The 24361-nt window shown below is 46.3% G+C and overlaps 1 protein-coding gene across 3 annotated transcripts in view; it reads right to left on the bottom strand.

Annotated features, from left to right (window-relative positions):
- Nucleotides 1-24361, bottom strand: part of NCOA6 (nuclear receptor coactivator 6) — a 1612994-nt gene that overhangs the window by 1446043 nt on the left and 142590 nt on the right. For all 3 annotated transcript variants that reach the window (XM_069652283.1, XM_069652284.1, XM_069652285.1), the window contains exon 3: nucleotides 2102-2364. In XM_069652283.1, coding sequence (XP_069508384.1) covers nucleotides 2102-2336 — 235 coding nt within the window. In that variant the 5' untranslated portion in view covers nucleotides 2337-2364. The remainder of the gene's footprint in view (nucleotides 1-2101; nucleotides 2365-24361) is intronic.

Below are 24361 nucleotides of genomic sequence, written 5' to 3'. Positions count from 1 at the left end.
ATCTTTCACTGATTTGTATGGTAGTGTAACACAGGATGGAGGAAGAGAGGTATGAGGGTTTTTCTTTCAGTTTTGTCTTTTTGTCTATATGTCATGAGATTTGGTCAACTTTGCTATGAAGATGTCTTAGTTTCGTATTTATATATTTATTTTTCTCAAATAATTTGTTAGTTCTTTCTATACATTTGACTCTCATTTGGTTCTTGTTCTTGTTTTTTATTGCTCATTTCCATGTATCTCATTATGAGAAAAATTTACTGATATGGGCTTTCTGGGAAGGTTTAAAGCTGATTGTGTTGTTCTAATGTTGTTACCTTTCTTTGTTTGAATTTGTGTGGAAATTATAAATAAAAATGATTTTAAAAAAATCTGGAAAGCCATAGGTTGCAGACCTCTGGACTGGCATCACACCTACAGTGCCTTGCTTGAGGGCAGGAAATGGGAGGGCTGAGGGGGGGGATTCAGGAAGATAGAGAGGCCTAACAGAAACCAAGAAGGTCAACCCCTTCTCAGTCAACCTCTGCCTCCTTGCTACTCTAACTCTGCCCCTTCTCATGCCTGCTGCCTTTAAAGAGACTCCAGGGTCAGCACTCTGGTGCGAGAGTGGCTTTGTCATGTCAGTGTTGCTCTTGAACCACTGATTCAAAGGAGACCTTCTCTGGGAGGTTTCTGTGCATGGGAAGGAAGGGGTTGGGCTTCCCCTGGGGGGTCAAGGGCATCAACCTGACCATTGCCCTACATGGCAGCATTGGAGACAGTCCAACAAGACACCAATTCACATCAGTCCGGTCATATCTGGGCCCTGCACACAGAGCGGACACTGGTGTGATGATATATTGCTGTGATTGTATAATTGGGCGTTCTTAGCCGCCACCATGTCGCAGCCAGGCATGGTTTATATTTAAAGATGTGCCACCAGATTGATTAAGGCATACAACTATTACATTTAGAAACCGATGTCCCCAAGATTAACCTTTCACCTCTGCCTGTACTAAGTTTGTGTTCCAGCACCTGTCAGGCATTCACATGTGACCTTTGCACCTGCCCTGTGCCACTGCAGGGCTGGGACTGAGCAGGGTGCCTGCAAAGGCGCGTGTGTGCTTTATAGGTTTGGCATGGAACACTTATGAATATGTGTCAGATTAGCAGTGCTCCCTTTCAGAAATAGATTTGCCCGCATAATTTTCTGAAATAAAAACCCTAGCATGTTGAATTTTTAACACCTTTGCAGATGGCAATCTATCACAGTGATTTTACATTATGTTCACCAATAGTGCTTGATAAACTGCGTATGCTGGACAGGTGACCAATTTTGCTTTCTAGGTGCATTATGGTAGTGCCGTATAAGAGAAAGCCCGAGTATAATGTATTTGTTGCTGTGTTTAATGAATGAATTAACATGCACGCATTGTAAGCAGAAACTGCAAGTTAACAATGGGGAAAGGTGGATTATCTGGTAAACAGAAAATGCCCTTCTTGATGCTAGAATATTTACATGTGGAAAAACAGGGCTCTGTAGTTAAGGCTGTACTGTTTATTTGAAAACAGTACACAAGACTAGCAGCTATAACGACTGTCAGGAAAAGAGGTGGAAATACACATACACACACACACACACACACACACACATCAGTAACTGCTTGCTGGCAATGATAGAACACCACAGGCTTGAATGTGCTACTTGTGGGGTTATTGCCTGTTTTGAGAACCACAAAACCTTTGTCTGAGGCAAGTAAAGTACCCAACTTATGTCTACTTGAGCTCAGATTCTCTCAGCTGCTTCCTCTAGTGTCTCCACTTTGAGGATCTCCCCTAAATGTGCCCCTCTTCCAATTACAGTGGTCTGAATAGTAAAACAAGAGTATTCCAAAAATCCCTTAGGTTTGACTATACATTGCAAGCACAATGATCATTTAATGTGACTGTTCTAATCAACTTCTATTGCTTCAAGCATGCCTCCTTACCTCCAGAGTCAACTAGACCCTGCAAAGATTAGCATTTTAGAATATTGGCAAAATAGGTTCTTATTACTCCCAATTCACATCCTTGGCACTCAATTAATTAGGCAAAAGTAAAGTTATTTTCAAGAAACCATATTTACCCATGTGCAAAAGAAATGGTACATTATCCAGTATGTTTTCCAGTTTCCATTCAAAATCTTCATCTTTCATGTTGCCCTGAAACGCAACAAAGATGGTGGAATCCATAGCCACGCATTCCAACTTCAAATCCTCATCTTCGAGGCCAGAGTCAAAACCCATGTCAGAGTCATCCATGGTGGAGGAGCACAAGGATGCATAGATATCTTCAAGGTTGGGAAGCTCATATGAAGCCATTGCTGTAGATTTTCCAGCAATTTGTGCACTGGGAAGAGAAAAGAGCAAAGGCAAAGGAAAGTAAATAATTGCCAATGAAAACTAGTATTCATTACAAAAGACAATGGGCCTCATTACGAGGTATGCCGGTAGCCATGCCGCTAATGGCAGCATGGCTGCCGGCAAAACCGCATCTGTGTCCGTGTCCTCGGAATAAGGACTTACCGGACCATTCCGAGTTCGGATGGCCCGGTAATTCCTCACTCGAGGACACGGACACAGATGCGGTTATAGCCCCTATAGGGCTGAATGGGAATGGGAGAGGGAGTAAACAACGGGCCATTACGAGATGGCCCGTTGTTTGCTCCCTCTTCCCCTCGCGGGACCCGGTATGCATGCCTGGTTTTCCCAGGCGTGCTTAACGTGTCCCGCAAGGGGACCTCGTAATGTGGCGGAACGGGTTGAACGGCGCTGCAGCCTTTCACCGCGCCGTTTAACCCGTTCCGCCAGGGTCGTAATGAGGCCCAATATATTTTAAAAGAATTACCTGAAGAAATATTAAATATACGTACTTCCCCCAACTTAGTTACACCTGCATGAAAGTCAGAGATGAAGTGACTAGTAAACAAATGGCAAAAAGGTACTTTCCTGTAAAAGTAATTCTCACGAAAAGGTATTGTACGCAATGTCAAACTGAAGAATGCGTTCAAATTCTTGTGCCAGTCATCAGAAGCCTTGTTTATTTCAAAGTTGGGAAATCTATTTATTGTACGATCAGCATAATAAAACCAGTAAAATGCATGAGGAATAAAGGAATGCATATGATCCACACTTTCCATGACACAAATAGACATAATTTAGCAATGGTGCTGATCACTGGCTAGTGATAATTGACTCTTTGAGGGTAACAAATGGTGTGCTGTCTGCATGTATAGAATTGAACTGGTGAGTTACTTTTTATGGCTGGCTAATAGCTTGCAACTTGAATTCCTCCTCCCCAGCGCGCCCCTGGTTACTGTCATAAGTATCTAGTATTTCCACCAAGTCAAATTTCTTCTGTAATACAAAAATAGCAATATTTCTTGCAACATTCAACTTTCATACCCTTTTGCCATTCACCTTACCAAGTATGTCAGGAAATCAGTCTTCTCGGATACAGCAATTTCTCAAGCTCTAAATATTTGTCCATTGCTAGTAACCACTAATCCATCTTACAAACCTCTGCAGAAGCCCGTATTTGTGCAATATCCCTCTAAGCCACAACAACCCCCAAAGTTACAATAATATAATGGGAGGGTAGCCCCTTACTTCAAACACGCAGAAGATCAACTTAGGATCTTGCTGAATCTTCATTTCTGGAAGTTGAGACAAACTTCTGGTCCGATTGATTGAAAGCTGTGTACCATCCTTTACACATGGGGGTAAAAGAGTGGGGGGGCCACCAAAATTTGCCTGAGGAGGATGGATCCCGCTACAAGTGACTTTTGCTCACATAAGCACAAGGGTATCCACCATTGCATTGGCTGCTCTGTGCGTCAGTTGGCTATACCAGCACTAATATGGGTAAAAACGACAAGAGCCAGCGTAAACTTCTTTCAACGGTGGGAGCAATTGTGAAGTGGCCTAAAAACCCAGTTGCGGTCAATCCTTGGTGAGGAAGTAGCACAACCTATGGACTCTGAGGTGGATGCCAAGGAGCTTCTACTGCACCTCAAGACTGGCATAGGTAAATTGGACACAAAGTTAGACGCTCTTACAAGTTAAGAGGATTTGCTCAAACTGCGCCTGGATGAACATGGTGCCAGACTTGACGAAGCAGAGAACTGGATTTCGGAACGGGAAGACTCGGCGAAAGCAATCTCTTCCGAGCAATGGAGCAGTACCTGAAGATCACATCCATAAAGAATGAGAATCTGGAAGGGCTTGCACTGCGGAATAACATACGCGTGGTCGGGGTAAGAGAAGCGCAGGTGAATGGACGGATGGAAGAATTTGTCCAGAAGCTGTGTAAAACAGTGTTTGATCAAAAGGAGTTCCCCACTTTGTTTGTGGTGGAACGTGCACAGCCATTGATTGCATGACTCAACTAGCAAGACAGATGCAATTTTGAGAAGGTCAAGAATGAAAGATGAACTTATTTACGACAGGGACCAACTTCAGATCTTTCCAGATTTCCCATCGGTGGCCTAAGCATCTCAAAGTACATTTGCTGGTGGGAAACCTATGCTACAGGAGAATATCAGGTACTCTATGCTGTTCCCTGCCAAGTGTAAGGGTGTTGAGGAAGGACGCTGACACATGGGTGGCATGATGGTGGTCATAAACCTTTATTATGGAGAAAGAAAAGACCCACATTGTCCCCATCTTCTAAGAGGGGTTTCCCTGCCTCAAACTAATACTAAAAGGATCTGTCAGAATGTCTGTCAAAATCAAACTCCACCATCCTTTGTCACAATCTACTTCTATCCCTTACACCACAACTAAAGTATACTCCAACAGAAAGTTCCTTATTCAGGAGAATGATTCCCTTCTCCTGATAATCGGGAATTGTATTTATTTTATTCACATTTGTATAGCGCACTTGCAGCCCGGAGGTATCAAGGCGCTGTTACAAAAAATGGTAAGAACATTTTGATTCATTTGTAAAACGGGCGAACAGAGGTCTCTTGGTTACAGGTAAAAACTATATCCAGTACAGGAATGGTAGGAGTTACATACAGATAGTTAATACAGTGACATAATTATACATGGTGATCATTGACATTTTACTTTCAGACAAAAAGCTTGGTTTTGATTGCTTTGCGGAATGCTTGGTGAGACTATCATTCTTAGGTGAGTGGGGAGTGTATTCCAATGGGTAGCGGCCAGTGTAGGAAAGTTGGAGCCCCCCACGCCTACTTTACGAGTCTTGGGGGTGAGAATCATGTTGCAGTATCCCTTCCTCAGAGGTCTTGTGGCAGTGTGCATGGTGATTCTTTGAGCCAAGTAAGGGGGTGCAAGTTCATGGAGACATTTGTGCATGAGTGCAAGGGTTTTGAACACAATTCTCTCTTTGACCGGGAGCCAGTGGGCCTGCGTTCTCACTTCTGAGATGTGATTTTTTCTAGAGATTCCCGTGGCTGCCCGGAGGGCGTTATTTTGAACCAGTTGGAGTTTGGCGAGATTTTTGCAAGAGGTCCCTACGAGAAGGGCATTACAATAATCCAGCCTCGAACCAATTATTGCCCTAGCAATGGTGAGGCAATTCTGGCGTAATATTCAAAGAAATGTTCTGTTGCAAAAAGGCTGCCAGGGGGGAGCTTTCTCTTCCCCTGGCTGACGGTTTCCACACAATCTTTGCACAACTGTACATTCTGGACCGAGAGAATGACTCCCTTCTCCTGTTATTGGTGTTCGAAAAGCTCTTTTTCATGCCTTTCCACTTAATGTATATTTTGCCACTCTCTCTCAGTATTGGCACAGTCCAAAACCCTTCTCTGGTGATCAAGAGACTTATCTTTACTACTCCAATGAGGAAGTTGTCCTTGGATGCTCAGTTCCCCTTTGTTAGGGTTCCAGACGCTTCTCTGGTGGTTAGTGGCCTTATGCCGTCCAGTAGGTTTTTTGTTATTACTGGGACGAGGGAGGTCCTCCCCGATTCACTCTATATAGCTATGTTCCCCAATAGATCTATAGCTACCACTGGGATGAGGAACATTAGGTTGTGTCCCCACCTCTGCCGCCCCCATATCTTTACCGGGTCTCTCGTGCTTCTCTTTACCTTCTCATGGGATGTGGTACATCACTGGTCCTTTCTGTTCAGTGGCTTCCTCTGCTCTTCTCATCCGCTCGGACAGTCCCAGTGCACCTCTGCGGTCCTCTGCTCCTCAAGGTCTTGGCTTCGCTCTTGGACTCGACAGGCCACCTTGTTGCAATCACACTACCGCTTCTTCTGTTGAGCTTCGCAGCTGGGTCTTTTCATTTCAGTCTTGCCAGCATCCTATGCACAGCCTTTCTTCCGACCCTCACTCTAGTTCAGAATTCCATGCTCCGGCAGGCTCCTGGCTTCCCTGTGAGCTGACACACATTAGTTCATCTTCTCTTTCCTCTTTATCCCTGGGACTCCGCCCCAGTGATGCGTCCACACCTGTGGTCAATGTCTATTTGGCATTCCTCATGCCTTTGGTGAGCCACCCTGTGGCAGTACTTAGAGTTGGGTATTCTTCTATTCTTCTGGGTGTAACCCAGAGATGGTTGGATGACCAGGTATGGCGATGCTGGGAGTGGTGGCGATGTATGTGGAGGGCCTTGAATATAAGCCTGGTGCAATTTCATGATACCTTAAGTGGAGGCACAATGCTGTTGAGCATGCCTCAGCAGATTGTGATTTAAAGAGGAGTGAGGGAGTTCCTCTGGGGACAACTCTGACCTAAATAATCTGTCCTGGAAAGATATTTGCATATGGTCTGGGGTTGGGGGTGGAGCGGGCACCCCGTGCATTAACCGCTTCAAGTTGGAGTTACGATGGTAGGCGGGTCCGTTGCTGGTCTTGTCCCGGCTCTGTTCCTATGGACCCTGCGCCCCCTGTGGCTGCGCAGTCCATGTTCACGGCCCTCCTCCTACGGTTCTTATCGTCCGCTCCGGGGCACTCCAAAGCTGATGGGGTGAGAGGGTGCAAGCCTCTCCCTTGAAGGGGCCGTACTCTCTATCTTGGTTGTTACTCCGTCCGTCCTTGTTTCGCAGGGCCCACTTTCCGCCAAGCTATCCGGATGCCGCAGCACAGGCGGGCCGCTGGGCACCAGCACCCCGAGCGCCCTCGCTACGCTCCTCGCTGCCCGGTCACCCTCAGGTCACCGCCGGTTGCCTTGCTTGCTGCGAGCGAGAGCCACTGTAGCTGGACCTTCCCAGTCCCTCACTCCGAGCTGCGCACAGGGACTTGGCACCGTATGTACCGAGCCGCGCTCGCGGCCTTCACATATCCGGTGCAGACCTCCCAGCTGCAACACTTCTGGGGGGCGAATTGCCACCAGATTTTACTGTACTCTTCCCCAGATCGCCTGCAGCACCTCTGTGTAATTCAGCTCGGTTTTGGCCGCGATGGGTCTGTAATAATCCTCTTCCTTCACGCAGTCACACAGGAGCTCAAATAAATGCGGCCATCTTGGTCCTGAGCTCTCTAGCGCCCCCCACTAGCATAGATTTTATATTGTTTTCAAGGACAAACGCACTGCAATTTGGGGACTGCGAGATTGTCCTACGTACCATGTCCGATCACTCTCTGGTCACTCTGGGATGTTTGATACCAGAAATGAATCGTAGGAAAATGAATTAGTGCTCCAAAGATGAGACTTAAGGACGCAGGTTTTCATCAGGAGTTGCAAGATGAAATGGTCTCCTTTTTTGCCATTAATGAAGGCTCGACAGTCGTTTGGCGTACTATGGGAATCCTTTAAACATTATATTAGGGGAGAGCGAACTGCCAAAGAGGCTGGGATCCTTAAATTGATCAGAAGGGAGCTAGAAGCCACCAAAGTGAAGCATAAAGTTGTGGAAACTGACATCCATTACACTGGGAACAAACGTATGGTAGACATTCGAAGGGAACTAGATGGTTTCCAGGAGAATGCCGTTAGGGAAGTTAAACATTCGGGCAGGACCCATCAAACTCAGCAGTAACTGGAAGGCCAACAGCCTGAGCCACTACTCCATGCTTGCTATGGACAAATCAAAATCAAAATAAATTTGAAACATAGATCTGAGCAAAGATCAGAAAGGTGTCCATACATATTTGACATACAACATTGCAGAGGTGTAGAGGTATTTTATAACTCCCCATACGCCCCAAGGGGGACTCAGTCTGGGTCACATGTCCAACAGTATTTTGAGGAGATAGAGTTATATTGCTTGACCCATAAGCAGCATGAGGCGTTGAACCGGGACATATCTGCTGAAGAGATTCTAGGTGTCAAAAAGGACCTGCCTGGACAAAGGCCCCGGGACCTGATGGTATGACGACTGAATTGTATATGGCTTAAACAAATATGTTGGCGCCCCACCTACACCAAATGTATTTGGATTTCTCTCATTATTGTAGATAACAAAATCCATACTAAAGTACTGGCGAAAAAACTCCTTCCCCTTATGCGGGGCACAAACCTTGCGGACCAATCCAGATATATTCCTGGAATAGTACCAAATATGGCCTGCATTATGTTTTTATGCGCTCCATGTTATAATAGTTCCAGCAGTGCTGGCAGTGCTGGTACTTCTTGATTCTGAGAAAGCCATTGATTCCACAGAATGGCCATACCCGTTTATGATTCTAAGAAAAGTTGGGTTTGGCTCTAGGTTAATTTCCCAGGTGGCTCTTTTGCATAACTCTCCATCAGCCAGGATTGCTATAAATGGGATGTTATCAGAATCTTTGATAATGGGGACGAGACAGGGGTACCCCTCTTTCCCCACTATTGTTTGCCTTGACTATGGAGCCTTTAGCGGCCTTACTGCAGGAACATTAGCATTGGGGTGATTCAGCTATGCACCCATAAATTGATCATCTCGCTATATGCAGATGCAGTATTGTTCATTAAGGAGCCGAGTAAGAACTTCAATCCGGTGGTGAGACGGGTGAGCAGATTCGGTGAACTCTCTGATCTAGGATCAACCATGGAAAATCAGTATTCTTTCTCCTAACCAGGATTACACTGGCTTTTGCAGACTACTTTAGGTTTAAATTCGAGTGGGACAGAGCCAAATATTTGGAAATCGAGGTTTCACGAGACTCATAGGTTCTTTTTTGGGAAATGGGCTCCTACTTTTGTTATTGGGACGTACTGATTTCATGAAGATGGTAGTGTTGCCGAGATTCCTGCATCTCTTCCTGAATATTACACTTTTTCTACAGACAGTTATTTTGTTTTACCCGACTTCGAGGGATCATTCTGGACATTCTCTGGGCTGATAATCAACCTACAGTCAAACGGGATACATTGTTGCAGCCCCATGTTAGGGGGGAGGGTGGGGTAGGTTGGTACTTCCATATATTTTAAGAGGTACTACCTTGCGGCATAAGCCAATTTTGTATCTTTCTGGTATGCCGTGCAACCAAACAGGCCGCTCGTTCAAAAGGGTGGTGGCTGCTCCGGCTTTGCTACTGACAGTGATACTAGATGGAATTGAAACAGAAGCTTAGGGTGGGAAATATGGTCTCATGTACAGTTGTAGTCTGGTATAGCATAGCGGGTAAACTGAAAGTGGAAGTTCTATATTTCCTGTTGATTTATATTAACGGTTCATTTCGGCCAGATATGTGCATGGGATGCAGATCACTCATGAGAAGGTGTAAACAACCCTTGTAAACAAGCTTGGCATAGCAACATTTTGGGATTATGTGACAGATCTTTTTTGTCATTAGGGGCCTTTAAGAAGAACAGGTTACTTACCAATGGTAATGTTCTTTCGACTGGATGTTCTTCCCACATATTCCTTATCTTTGATATTTCCAATATCCAGCTTGCTGCTGCCTCGGAGCAGAGGATAATGGGGAGAAAGTGAGGACGCCCTCAGGTTCGCGTACAGGAGTGTAATTTCCCAGTCCACCATGAACGCGTCTCCTAAAGCTCCTCTTGGGGGAAATTCCCTTGAGCAGTACAGTTAGCACTTCCTGTTGGCACTGGTCGCAAAGAGATCCACTTGAGGAGTAGTGACCCTACACATCCTCTCCTGTTGAGGTAGTAGATGGCCACTGTGTTTTCAGTCATTATCAGGACATTCTTTCCCTGTACAGATGGCAGGAAGGCCTTCAGCGCTAGTCTTATTGCCCTCAGCTCTAAAAGGTTGTTATGTAGCTAGTACTCTGATGGATACCAATTACCACTGATGGTCAAACCGTTGGCATGGGCCCCCCACCCCGTGAGTGAAGCGGTTATCTCCGGCCATGGTTGCCAAAATGGTTCTCCTTTCAAAATGTTCTCAAAATGCTCTCCCGAAAGGCCCACCACTGAAGATCCAGAGCAACTCTTTTTGGGATTTGAAGATCTGAAATCCTTCCTGAGAATTGTGACCATTGGGTCCCGAGAGCCCACTGGAGAGATCTCATTCTCATGCGAGCCTCTGGCACCAGGAAAATGCAGGATGCCATGAGGCCGCGCAACCTCTGAAAATGGAAGGCCGATAGACTAAGGGCATTGTGGAGTATGGTCACCATCTGCAGAATGTCTTGAGCCCTCACCTCTGGTGGCGAGGCTTGTCCTAGGGATGCATCCAGGTCTGCTCAGATACATTGTAGTCTTTGTGATTGTATCATGTGGGACTTCGTGAAGTTGAGGGACAATCCCAGCCTGTGAAGGGAGTGACAGGTGGAGTTGAGATGTTCCAGGGTCTGTTCTGGCAAACTGGCTCTGATCAAGCAATCGTCTAGGTAGGGGTAGATGTGAATCCCCCCCCCCTCTCTCGAGACTCGCTGCCACTACCGCCATTAGCTTGGTGAAAACCCTCGGGGGGGGGTGGGGGGGGGTCGGGTGGAGAGAAGGGGGTCAGCCCAAATGGCAGAACCCGAAACTGATAACGAGACCCGCCAACGGCGAACCTCAGGTACTTTCTGTGCTCGTGATGGATTGGCACATGAAAGTAAGCATCCTGAAGATCCAAGGATACCATCCAATCCTGAAGCTGGAGGGCCTGAAGGATCTGAGAAAGCATTATAATCTTTAACCCATCCTTCCTGAGGAACTTTTTCAAGTCTAAGTCCAAGACGGGTCTCAATACTCCGTCCTTCCTGGAGTTAGAAAATATGGGGAGTACCAACCATTGTTCCTCTCCGCTACAGGTACTGGTTCTATAGCACCTTTCCCTAGCAGGGTTAAAATCTCCTGCATAAGGAGCGGGTCTGGAACTTTCAAAGAATTGTTCCGCGGCGGATGACTGAGGTTTTTGCAGGAAAGGTAGACGGTAACCTTAGGCAACAGTTTCCAATGCCCAAGCATCTGAAGTAATAGCCTGCCATTCTGTCAGATGCTGTGACAACCTGCCTCCTACTGCAGTCTTGTGTATGAAGACCTCAGAGAGATTTTGGGGCAGCTGACACAGAGGCTGAAGGTAAGGCTCTCCCCGTTCCCCCCACCCCCACCACAGGGGAATTTTCTATGTCCTCTTTGAGCTGGCTGTCCTCTGCCTCTTCCAAATACGGGGTAACAGCGAAAGGACCTAACCCTCCAGGGAGCACCTGTAGGGCGGTTTGGAGTTTGCCTTATTGCAGCTCCAAGGGATTTGGCCACCGCCTTGGAAGTTTGCAGCTTCTCCAAACTCTCAGCTTTATTTCCAAATAGATGCGTGCCGTCAAAGGGCCTGTTGAGAAGCCTGGATTGTAGGTCTGGGGCAAATCTGGACTTCCGCAACCAAGCAAATCTGTGGATCAATGTACTAGACGCTATGGCTCTGCTGATGCTGTCAACAGAGTCGAGCCCAGTCTGGGCGCACTTGCACATAGCGTCCTTCCCATCCTTTACAAGGATAAGGAACCCGTCTCGCTCCTCCCCTTTGGGGATATGGTCACCTGCCAAAGAAACGCATTCCCTAAGGGTGTGGGTAAATCTTGCTAGCGTGCACGTGGCATTGGCAGATTTTAAAGCCATACTGCCGGCCGAAAAAACCTTCTTGGCCATGGCATCCTAGCGTTCATCATCCCTGTCCTGCGGTATCGTCTGAAGAAGTGGCCGCCTGCACTACCAGGCTTTTGGTGTAGGATGATTTGAGAGGTACAGAGGGTCAGAACTAGAAGTTCTGTATTTGTCTGTAAGCTTCTTATTTACGCCCCCCTTCCCTGCAAAGCCTGATGAAATGGGACAATTGGGTCCTCCTGTGGCCCTTTGTCCAATATGTCTGTTAAATCATCCTGTTTGTAAACAGGCATGGGTCTGGACCATCCCATATACTTCATGACCCTTGTCATGAGTTGTCTAGACGTCACTTCGGCATGATCTCCTATCTGCCTTACCAAAACCAATTTCAGGAGAAGAGTCAATACCACTTGCCTCATGAAGACATTCCTGCAAGTTTTTCAGGCGAGACTCTTCGGATAAGAGTTCATCCGGTACTGAAGGGGTCCCATATTGGAGCCCAAATGGCCTTTCTTCCTCAGAGTCTTCATAAATTGAGAGTGAAAGAACTCTGAAGGAGGTTATGGTGTATAGGTCTTCTCAAATGAAGAAGGCGTTTAGAAGTCATAATAGGAGCCGACAACGTTGAAATCGTCTATGTTGACGTCGATGGCCTTGACACAATTGTCGATGGCTTCGAAGGTTTCGACAATGTCGTCAATGGTTTAGTCGTCAAGGTCTTCGACGATAATGTCCAAGGTATTGGTACATATACGGTGTCGCTGAGGTCGACACGCGAGGCGTTGATGGCTTCTCCTTCGATCTCGGTGCCAACGGCGTCGAAGATGCGCTTTTCAGGCTTGCCGTATGGATTTCCTTCAGCATCGAAGACGTCAATTCTTTATGTTTAGAGGAGGCTTTCTCTTGACTCGAGGGATGAGATCTCCCTAGAGGCGGTTCAATGGCTGGGTCCGAAGACTTACGGCTCTTATGCTTCCTCGGCCTATCGACTGGAGCATCGCCTCTAGGTGTTGTCGAGGGGGGAAAGGCTGCGTTCTCTAACACCATCATACGGAGTCTAAATTTCTCCCACTGAGCTGGGGCACTAGATTTTGAAGGGCAAGTGACCCGTTCGGGTGAACTGGATGACTAAGTGGACGGCGACCTATGATGCCTCTTTTTCCCATGCATCGAAGACAAGGAATGGTGCAAACCACTTCTGGAACGGAAACGTTTTGATCTTATTCGATGAGGAGACGTCGTTCTCGACTCATCTAATGATTTATGTTAGATGGGGTAGAAGGGGGCTTTAAAGGCATGGTCTAGTAAAAATTTTTATTTAAAAAATAGATAGGCCACATAAAAAAAAAAAAATACTAGCATCCTCCGTTTTAAAACTTCCTATGTAAAATTTTGAGCTATTCAAGCTCAAAATTCGAAAAAGCAAGCACAGGGGCGCCGCCATTTTGTGAAATGGAGGCCCTCCTGTGCTGGCTTTTGCGGCACTAATGAAGGAAAAGCCAGCCAGCTGTAGTAAACAAAGTCTACCGCTGGGTGGCTTTCTCTTCATTAGTGCCGGGACTCGGAGGACGCGGACCGGAGACCAGAGCAGGAAAGCTGCAGCTGAATCTCGGTAAGTGCTATTAATTTTTTTTACAAAAAATAAGCACTAGCTGCGTTTTTTTTTCTAAGTTTTCTGGGCTGGAGGAGCCCGGAAAACTTAGAAATAAAACCGCAGCTTTAAAAACGTATTTGTTTGCGGTCGCTTTTGAAGCGACCGCAAACATAAATACAACGTTATTGTGTTGGAAAACGCTGCGGTTTTAAAACCGCAGCATTTTCCAACACAATCGCGTTGTGTCTGCCTGAATCTACTTTACCATTTGGGGCTCTCGGGCTCCCCACGGGGAGCCCGAGAGCCCCAAATGGGAAATCAGCTGCAGGTAGAAACACTACGCGGCATGTAAACATAACCGCGTGCGTTTCTGCCTGCTGTGGCTTTCACTTTGGGTCTCCGGTGCGGAGCACCGGAGACCCAAAGTGATAGCCACAGCAGGCAGAAACACACGCGGTTGTGTTGGAAAACGCTGCGGTTTTTCTTTCCCAGTTTCTCAGGCTCCTCCGAGCCGGAGGAGCCTGAGAAACTTGGAACGAAAAACCGCAGCGTTTTCCAACACAATAACGTTGTATTTATGTTTGCGGTCGCTTCAAAAGCGACCGCAAACATAAATACAACATTTTTAAAGCTGCGGTTTTATTTCTAAGTTTTCCGGGCTCCTCCAGCCCAGAAAACTTAGAAAAAAAAACGCAGCTAGTGCTTATTTTTTGTAAAAAAAATAAATAGCACTTACCGAGATTAAGCTGCAGCTTTCCTGCTCTGGTCTCCGGTCCGCGTCCTCCGAGTCCCGGCACTAATGAAGGGAAAGCCACCCAGCGGTAGACTTTGTTTACTACAGCTGGCTGGCTTTTCCTTCATTAGTGCCGCAAAAGCAAAAGCCAGCACAGGAGGGCCTCCATTTCACAAAATGGCGGCGCCCCTGTGCTTGCTTTTTCGAATTTTGAGCTTGAATAGCTCAAAATTTTACATAGGAAGTTTTAAAACTGAGGATGCTAGTATTTTTTTTTTTATGTGGCCTATCTATTTTTTAAATAAAAATGTTTACTAGACCATCCCTTTACAGGCTTACCTCTCTCAAACTTCCCTCTACGTTATCTCAAGGCCTTAGCTGTCATCGACAAGCAGTCCTCGCACTCTGAAGACGGATGGTTTGACCGTAAACACCACAGGCAGATCCTGTGTGGGTCCTGCGCAGACATTTTAGCACCTCAGTCCCAGCACTTTCTAAATCTGAACCGAGGAGTAGGCAACGCCGATGAAGATGCCATATCACGTCGAAAACTGGAAGAATATCGAAGAATTGTCCGACTAGGAACTAAGGTGTTACGTTACCAAAAGCTGTGAAGTGCGGAAAAACGGGACTGACGCCTACGGGCACTGCGTGTGCTACTCATACGTGTCGTGACGTCAACATCAGGACGGAGGCCTACGAGGGACATCGACCAGGCTTTCTACGCACAGCGCCGTCGACTGAAAAAAAAAAATCTGAGGTATGATTTCCTGCCTTTCCTGTACAACTGACCACCTTTACGCTTTTGCATGAAGTTATTAACACTCAAATGTTCCTCCCACGTATTCCTCATCGCCCCTCCCAACCTTCCCTGCAGTAAAACGTCTCTTGCGATTGCAGACTACGTTCTCTCAGGGGGAGTAACCGTCGGACAAAAGGCAGTACTCTTCTCGTCAAAACGGACCTGAAGCCACTGTCGCTGCACGTTCTACTTATACCTGTCGTGACGTCGACATCGGGACATATGCTTCCGAGGGACATCGACTCTACCAGGCTGCGACGCACAGCACCCTCTACTGAAAAAGAAATTCTGAGGCAGCAGCAAGCTGGATGTTGGAAAAACCAAAGATGAGGAATACTTGGGAGGACACAATCCATTCGAAAGGAGGGGTCACATCGTTGGATGTATTCATGCACTTACGTATTAGAACTGAATTTAAGGTATGATTTCCCTCCTTTCCTGTACAACTGACCACCTTTACGCTTTTGCATGAAGTTATCAACATTCAAGGAGAGGGATCGAGTTGTTTCAAAGATATACGAAAGACTTATGTCCGAGATCCCATATGAGGGTGATGCTCTTAGGAGGAGGTGGGAAAATCATTAGGGTGTGGAAATTCTGGAGGATGACTGGGCATATACAATGGGTCAAAAAGTGTCACTTAATGCTAGATACAAACTGATCCATTTCAATGTTATGCAGCAGACGTGCCAGCTTCCACAAATATTACAATACATAAATGTACGCAATGCAAACCTAGTGGTGGAGATTTGCCCATTTGACATGGGCGTGGTGTCGCCAGATAGCTAAGTTTTGTGAGGTTTTTTGAAGGAGTGGATTGGAATGGATCCGATGCTGCCACTGTTGGAACAGAGTAGCGGTCTTCTGAGGCACATGCGCAGACTGGTGGGGCTTCTCTTGGTCCTGGCTCATAGAAGGGTGGTTATGGCTTGGTGGAAGGGCAGCAAGCCAATGGTAGCGTCCTAGCTAAAAAGACATCGCATAATGTTATGATTTGGATGCCGTTTTCATTCATACTATGCCTCTACATGCACACCCCTAAGATTTAAGGGGCCCTTATTTACAATGTCTTGTCTATATCGAAAGAAGAATCCCCTATTGAACGTTGTGGTACTACATTGTTGTGAGTCGTACCATCCATTGGGATTCCCCGTTACAAGGAAGATCCTCTTGGACTGTCATTTTGGGTCACTCAGGTGTTATTGTTGTATGTAAATCAACAAACTTTTTTTTGGAGGAATCTGAGGGCATCCTCACTTTCTCCCCATTATCTTCTGCTCTGGTGGCCAGAGAAGGGCCATTGCTTTTGGATCCCAACCCCGCGGGTGGAGATGCAAGAGAGGATCACCTGGGTAGGGGAGACTTGGGGAATGGTAGGACGCCCTTGGGTGAGACACGGTATCTCCAATTTCCATTCCATGATGAATCCTTAGTCCCAGCTGCATTAATGGGATATTGCTACCTTTTTCCCTCTGCCCGGGATAACAGCAGAAGACACATCAATATCAGAACACTAGGCAGAGGGTAAAGAAGAGGAGGTCAACAGGCGAGACATGGCATCTCCCTTTTCCTTGTGAGAACCAACTTTGCCCTCCCAGCATTTATAGGCTGTTGTAAATCATCTTCCCTCATTCAAACTATTATAGTACTGAGACAAGGAAGAGGCGACTAAGCGTAAAGCAGACTAACATATAATTTTGACACTCTGCATTAATTATGGCCAGGCAAATGGGCCCAAGGACTCACAACTGCAACATGTCAACTGGTTGCAGGTGTATGAACGGGGAGGCCGACGAGGTTGAAAGGGCGACCAGCGGGAGAGTAGCCGGGCCGAGTGTTGTGGGCCACAGGAGAGAATCCTGTGCTGAAGGAGGCAGCTGAGTTGGGTCCTGCTGGACAGCCAGGACGCCGGCAGACAACCCAAAGGAGCTGTGAAGCAGAGGCCCAGGCGGGCCGCGAGACGGCCACAGAGGTGGGAGCCTCTTTGGTCAGTGTCAGCAGCAGGAGCTGCAGGTACTGAAGAGATGCGAAAGCTGCACTTTTACCGGCAGGGTCTGCAGAAACCGAGCTGCGCAATCCAAAGAAAACGTGTCAGCGAAGAAGAGACAGCAGCCACTCAGAGAAGACGCCAAGGACCGGTGAGTTGAAAAGAGAGCTCGAAAGAGAGCTCAAAATCCAAGCAGCTGAATTCTTATTTTGACATCTTAACTACTATTCTGCTCTCTTGATTTGTCTTGTTGCCAACCAAGTTTCCCCCCCCTTTGCTCGGTTTGCAATTGCTTTATTTGTGTACCCTTTTGTCATCCTCCTTGTCATTCTATAGGTGGTTTACTTGCTTCGATGTCTGGCTTTCCTTTGAGTCACATCTTTTTCAATTTCTCTGCATTATTTTTAAATGTATTAATGATTTGGCTCTCCATTTCTCCTTACTTGTATCTCTACATACCATTTTGCTCTCTACATTCGCAATATAATTTCCTTCTTGCAGCCCCTAAACCTCCCTCTGCCGAGTCTCATTACTTCTCACTTCCACTTTCAGCTCCTAAACATTGGAAGCAGTCTCCCCTTCTTAGACTCGCCCCTTTACATCTTAAGCAAAATCTTGCTTCTACCTCTCAGCAATAATGTACTTGACTATTTTATACTTGTTTACTTTGGCTGAGCGCTATATAAAGTCAATAAAATACTATTCTGGAAAGTTTATTTTAACAAATGAGTTCTTTCACTTGACTCTAGCTTGAGGAGGTACACCTGTGATAATAATAATAGGGTGTATTCTGCATGAGATCTTATTTCCGGAAGGGTGAACATTTTAGAAATTGCTGCTCGACCCATTATCTTTAAGGGGAGAGAAGCCCAATGCCTTAGGTCTTCCAAAAAACTGGTTAAAAAAAAAAAAAAAAAGATTCTACTCTAAGAACCTCCATTTATTCCTTGCAACATAGATTCCTGGATATTTAAAAAGAATTATGTTCAAAACACAGCGGGAGTGCCACAGGGATATCATTTTCGGGTTCCTGCCCTAGAAATAGTACAAATTTCTCCCAATTCATTCTAAAACTGGAATAGTGCACGTATACTGTCTCTGACCCTATAACATGATGTTTGAGTATTACTGATATAAATAAGCAAACCACCGACAGAGGGAAGGAAACCCTTTCTTCACCTCCCCATGGCAAAGAAAAGCATTCCATAGTCCGACTCCCCAGAGCCATTTAGCCAGAAGCTCCGCTATTATGGCAAAAAGGGCTGCAGAAAGAGGGCAACACTGTCATGCCCCTTCTGAGAGGGAATTGGTCAGAAATCCTGCCAATAACCATAGCTTTGCCTACAATCCCATATACAGAGGTTTAACACAACCTCGGAACTCAGAACCTAAGGCCATTTGCTCCAGAATCTGAAGCGGGTACAGTAATTTCCACAGCATTATAAGCTTTTTCGGTGCCGAGCGATATCAGTGTCCAAACCTCCAGCCACTTCAACTACATTCAAAAATACTTCAGAGGTTATGCCTCGTTGCCATTTTGGCGAGGATGAATCATCCCTGAAAGCTATTTCATAAGCCTGCTTACAAGAGCTTTAGCCAATACATTACTGTGGGGGATGATGGGAATTCCGTGGGCTTTCCTTTTCTAGGTATTACAACTATCTGAGCCAGACATATGTCTAGTAGAAGGGATCCCTCCCTTTTTGCTTCCTCAAACATAGCCAACATGTGGGGATAATATTGGGGGCACACCCTCTTCAGTATTCAACCTGGAATCTATTATGACCAGGAGCTTTCGCAGATAAAAATTGTTAGAGGGTTTTGTAATTCTTTAACATTTATGAGGGATTCAAAGTATTCTCTCATATACTCGTCTAGATTCTTAACAGGAATATTTCACATAGAGTCATCAGTACACCTGCACTACAGATAAGGGATGTATTGGCCACTTTTACTCCTTAAACTAGGCAAATACTCCCAAAAAATGTAAATAGGGAGTACAAATACTCTCAATAAATATAGGAGCTTGTGCCTATGCTTGCACCCAAACAGATCCATGGATGTGTATGTACCAGTAGTTCATGTAGTACCGCAGGAAGAAACAACTAGAATTACGAAAGATGTCAAGTTTGTCTTATATGAATAACTAGATGCAAAGAAGTATTTTGCACCCAAATATTTTTTTTTTACAGTTGAACATATTTTTACTTGTTTATAGAATACTCCCATTGAGAACGGGACTCATGTATTTACTCCCTAAAAATAATTTTACTCCCAACTTTCAAAAATAGGGAGTAAAATGCTCCCACTTCAAACTGTTATCTGGAGCACTGAGTACATCGGTCACCATCAATTGCTTGAGTCTTATATTGTTTTGTATAATAATCAACACATTTCTACAATTTCTCGGTTCAATGCAGCAGGCACCCGGATTGTCCCTAGCTTGCTGTACCACCCTAATATTCCATCGCTTTTTGCAACCAGGCAAGTATTTTACCAAACTGCTATATCCTACCATGGGTGACTTGATAATGGCAAACTTGATCCAAAAACATCAGCCTAATATGTTCTCTTTCCTATCCTTCGTTCTCAGAGTGGCCTTGCCAACAATCCATAACTATTCGATTTCTACTCAGTGGGACATTTTTCTTCACCAGGACGGCCACCCCTCTCGATCCCTGAGTGAAGCCAGCATTAAGCACAGGTCGATAGGAGGACCTACCCAAAATGTCAATTTGGGATCCAAAGAGCTGCGTCTCCTGCAACACCACAAAGTTCAGATTGTACCACTTCCTGAAATGGAAAACAGCCCATCTCTTAATTCAATATTCTAGGTCATTTACATTTATAGTCATAAATGCAATAGTTTAAACATCAACTATAATGAAGATAAAAAATAGCAGCTGTTCATTCAACAATGGTGGGGAATAAAATCATGCTGGTCATAAAGGGATTTTTGCATACCATTAAACATTTCTCTTTTCTGCAAGTGCCTTACTATTCAGACTTTTGGTTTCGCTTGCTCGCGTAAAAATCTGTGGCCCAACCCTGCCAATTCAACTTTTCTCCATTACAAAACAGTTGTAAGATTAGTCTACCCGAACTCCCCCTTCTCTACACTACCCCAAACTGTGTTACACTATATCCAAATAAACTATGAGTTCCACATCTCTCAAACCAGCTTCTTTCACCAGAAACATCTATACTGGAAGCGAAATAATGACCAAATCAACACCAATCCCATCTCTTGTTGGCATTCTTTTTTCAAGTAAATACCTTTGCAGCGTTTTTTTTAAATGGGTCTACCCACTTGTCCTAAAAATAGATTTTCAGTGCCCAGGCTAGTTCTTCATCTACTACTTCCGTAACTGAATTGTTTTGATCTAATCAGAAGTAATAGGTCTTTACACGTTATCTGCTTTGGCAAAATGAGTAGCACTATTTCTGGAGGCAAATTCTGCCACCAACTCCCATATCTCCCTCGGACTTGTGAAAAAGCATACATTTTCTTTGGAGTATAGGACCTTCAGTCTGGCTGGAAACATCAACATCTAACAAATGTTCAATCTACAAAATTTCTGTTTAGTGAAAATTAACAGTGTGGTCAATCAATATCGAAACTGGTCCTTGTACATGGTGCTTAAAGGAGTGCATCTTTAACAGGATACACAGCCTTGACACAAATGGACGGAAGGGCTCTCATTGCTGGAACTCCATGAACTCTCTCAATTGAAAAAAGGTTACATGGCCCTTTCTGTTTCAGTGTTTTCAATATCCAGTTACCCAGTAAGAGTTCTATATTGTGTCCACATCTCCCTCTGGCAGTCCAACCACTCTAATATTGTAGCCTGTAGCCATCCTCCACAATAACCACTTGTTAAGGAGTTTAGGGTCTGTTTGGTGCCTTTTTGGAGAGATCTCTCTTTATTTTTACTGTGATTTCCAGCCTGCTTTTTTTATCTGGACTGCTCCTAGAGTGCACTGTCTTTGTGGTCTAGTCCTTTGTTCGTTTCTGGCCTTTTTCCTTTCCCGCTCCCACTCTCCATTTCTTAAGCACTACTCCCAGGGAAGCCACTACCTGGGCAGTGTCAAAGGGGGCCTCATGTTGGCCTGTTCGCTTTGCGCCCCAGTCCGGTCCATCACTGTTTTGGGCAGGGAAAACTCATACAGGTAAGGTGAATGTAGGCTTACATTTTCCCCTACATTCCTAGCAGATAACTTGACTGAATCTACTGACTGTTTGCATCTGTACCACTAAATCTGTTTAGATCCCGCTATCTATGCCTGAACACCTTAGCACACAGCTATATTAAATCATTATGCTAGCCACACATGTCAACATCTGGCACATTAACTGATCTGACTCACTGGGCCTCACTATGTGTTGGGTGGTTTCCCGCCGGTAAATCCGATGGGATACAACCAAAAAGAATAACCGTTACCGGCACTCAGTCAGCGGGATTTACCGGCAGATCCAGAGTGCCAGTAAGGGTAGGTTAATCCCCAATCCATGGAGTCCCATGGGACTCTATGGGGGGATTGCTGGTATTTCCATCACCAATAATACAGGCGCTGGTAAAACCAGCTGTTTTTTCCCCGTGGGGTGCCTGACTTACCTCAGCTCTTGGCTAGAGGGAAATCAGGCCACCCCACCAGCAAACTTGTAGTTTGCGGGTGCGTAAACGTGCCCGTAAATGTTAATTTCCAGACCAGCAAACTTGGAAGGCCCTCCACTGTGCCACTGCCTGTATACCTGACCCATCGCCTTTTAGACTCATTTGTTTTTGTGTATGCACACCACAACTGTTTACCTTGTAATATATGCCCCTGAACACTTAGCACAGAGTTGTATTGAATCATCGTATTTGCCTACACAACAACTTTGTATTGTAGTCATCATTCATATAGCGCCTTTTACCATTATAATAGTCTCAATGCGCTGGTGGTGCGAACACCCTCTGGGACCGATAGAGTATTGCAGATCACAGAGCAATATTAGAATGTGTGTGTGCATTTGGCCAAATAAGGCTTTGAAGGGCTGGTCAGGCTATGGTAGAAAGTAAAACCATGAGGTCAGGCACGTGAATGGGTGCTTCGAGGAGTGAGGAGATGGCATGGGTGCCAGAGACTCCCCATTTGGCCAGCATGTCCGAATATGTCATAGGTCTTTGCTGCATTCTACTGTGAGTAGATGGATAGCCTTGCCTGCAGCAGATGTCCACTGAAGTGTGTACCAAGAGCCCTGATGGAGCTTATCTTTGATGTTGCGTTGTCGTAAGGCACTATTGGGGCTGGGGGAGCTACCCTCAAGTCTTCTAAGCGCAATAGATTGGCTGACCTAGTATATCTACCAGGTGGTTACCATAGAAGGACAATGAGAGAAGAGCAGAGCAGGACATTAAAAACAAATTATAAATGAGTGGTAATTCTTAGAATTCCATTTATTGGTGTATACCCCACTTAAATCCTTGCAGGTAATGAAAAAATGACCAGGGACAGGCAAGTATCCCCATAGACATTTTAGGAAATTTCCAGGACAACTAGAAAGTTCCATAGAAATCAATTGAACAAGTCAATGTGCCATTCCCTTGCATGGAAGAGTGTTTTAACCCACAATCCTGTAACAAACAAACCAAGGGAGGACCAGAGGGGACACCAATCAAGAGATGCAGAGGTTATGGGAGTGGCCAACTGCCAAGCGATGAGGACGCAGTCCTTCAGAGCTCCAAGGGCCGCCAGAGAAATCCTGTGCAAATATCCCACAAACGGGGGCGTATGTGTGTATAAACACACCTACACACGTGCTACAACAGCAGCATTGTGTGGATGACTCAGCAGCTGGAAACTTGCAACAACGCCGGAGATACTGGTGCCGAAACGTCCTGCCCGAGGTCGCACCACTTGAAGGGCAATATGGCTGCCGACCATGTCTGAAGAGGAGATCCTCTTGCTGTGGACAGTCGCCTGATGGTGGACTGCCAACACGCCTGACAAGGCCACCAGGATTGCGGCCTCGCCGCCGGACTTTGACACTCCTAAACTCACCTCGGAGGGAAGCCAGGAGCTGGGGAGCAGAGCACCGCCTGCGGCGGGATAAAGATTAATACACCGGAGACTGGGTCGTGGCGCAGGTCGAGAGGATGTCGCCGCCTCTGCCCGCCGCCCGCTCTCGGTGTCGGAGCGCTTCCCCTCCCCCCCACTCGCCCCTGGGGGCCTCTCCCGGAACTCAACTGAGCCAGTGCCAGGGCCGTGTGGTTGGAGCGGGCACGAAGGAGCCACACCACGCAAGCCCAGGAGCCGGAGGGAGTGGGCGGAGGAGGTGCAACCCCTACCGCCTGCCAATTTTGGAACATTGTGGACTCGCCTGCGGTCCAAAACGGTCTACCCGTAAAACTGTCAGGAGACGGGGGCTATGACCTGCTGAGAGGGTGAAAGACCAACATCCTATGTCGCGCTCCCGAGGTGGACTGTTGGTAACAGCTGACCCGGCTGTGGGAGAGGACCAGACCACTAAGGGCTAAGCACCTTCCCTATCCTACATAGCCGCAAGTAGGTGGAACCTGAGACACAGAGCCTGCTGATGGGGCGCTGCGTGGAGGAGATAGCCTTAACTGAAAACTGCTCTCTCTTCTCCCCCCCTCCTCCCGATAACAATGTGGCAGTGAAAGACATAGTGAGGGAGCGAACAGTTAGGGGGGCCGGCTACATCAATGAGTAGAGCTGTGACTGGAGGCGCTGCGGTCAATGCTGCAGATTGCTGTGCCTCAGTAATCCTGCAGTGAACTCTAGGCGCACAGCACGAAGTGGACTACACTATAAATAGAGCGCCTAACATCCACACCACCACCTACAAGGCTTGATCTCCGGGCCTGGTGCTGCCCCTCCACTGACCTGGCATGGGGTGGGTGTGTGCCGGGTCCCAGGTGGACGTCAACAATTGTGCCTGTGCTGGCCCTCTGTCCCGTGTTGCCCCTCACGTAAACACTGGCTGCGGATCCGACGGACATCCCCTCCCCCCTGCTGGAACATTGTGGTGAGGCAATTGAGGCACATGGAAACGCCGGCGAGCCACAACATGAGTAGAGAGAAGCCTGTAAACAAGCAATATCACCGATTAATTCCATATAGCGCCCAATAGGTCCCCTTGGCTGGACGGCGGCTATGGGAGACGTGGGTGAAGCCAGGGAGGGTAAACATCGGCTTGTGGTAATTCTACAGAGCATAGAAGAATCTTGTTAACGAAATTTTATGAATGTATATCTAGCTGCGAGCAGCCACTTCGATTTTCTGATTGTCTAGCGGCTAGTCAAATAAGTGGTTGCCATAACCAAACA

The sequence above is a fragment of the Ambystoma mexicanum genome, chromosome 3p, assembly GCF_040938575.1.
Source record: "Ambystoma mexicanum isolate Mex_15411 chromosome 3p, UKY_AmexF1_1, whole genome shotgun sequence".
Taxonomy (NCBI): Eukaryota; Metazoa; Chordata; class Amphibia; order Caudata; family Ambystomatidae; genus Ambystoma; species Ambystoma mexicanum.
The sequence above is the reverse complement of the archived record's forward strand: the minus strand, read 5'-3'. Positions and strand labels throughout refer to the sequence as shown.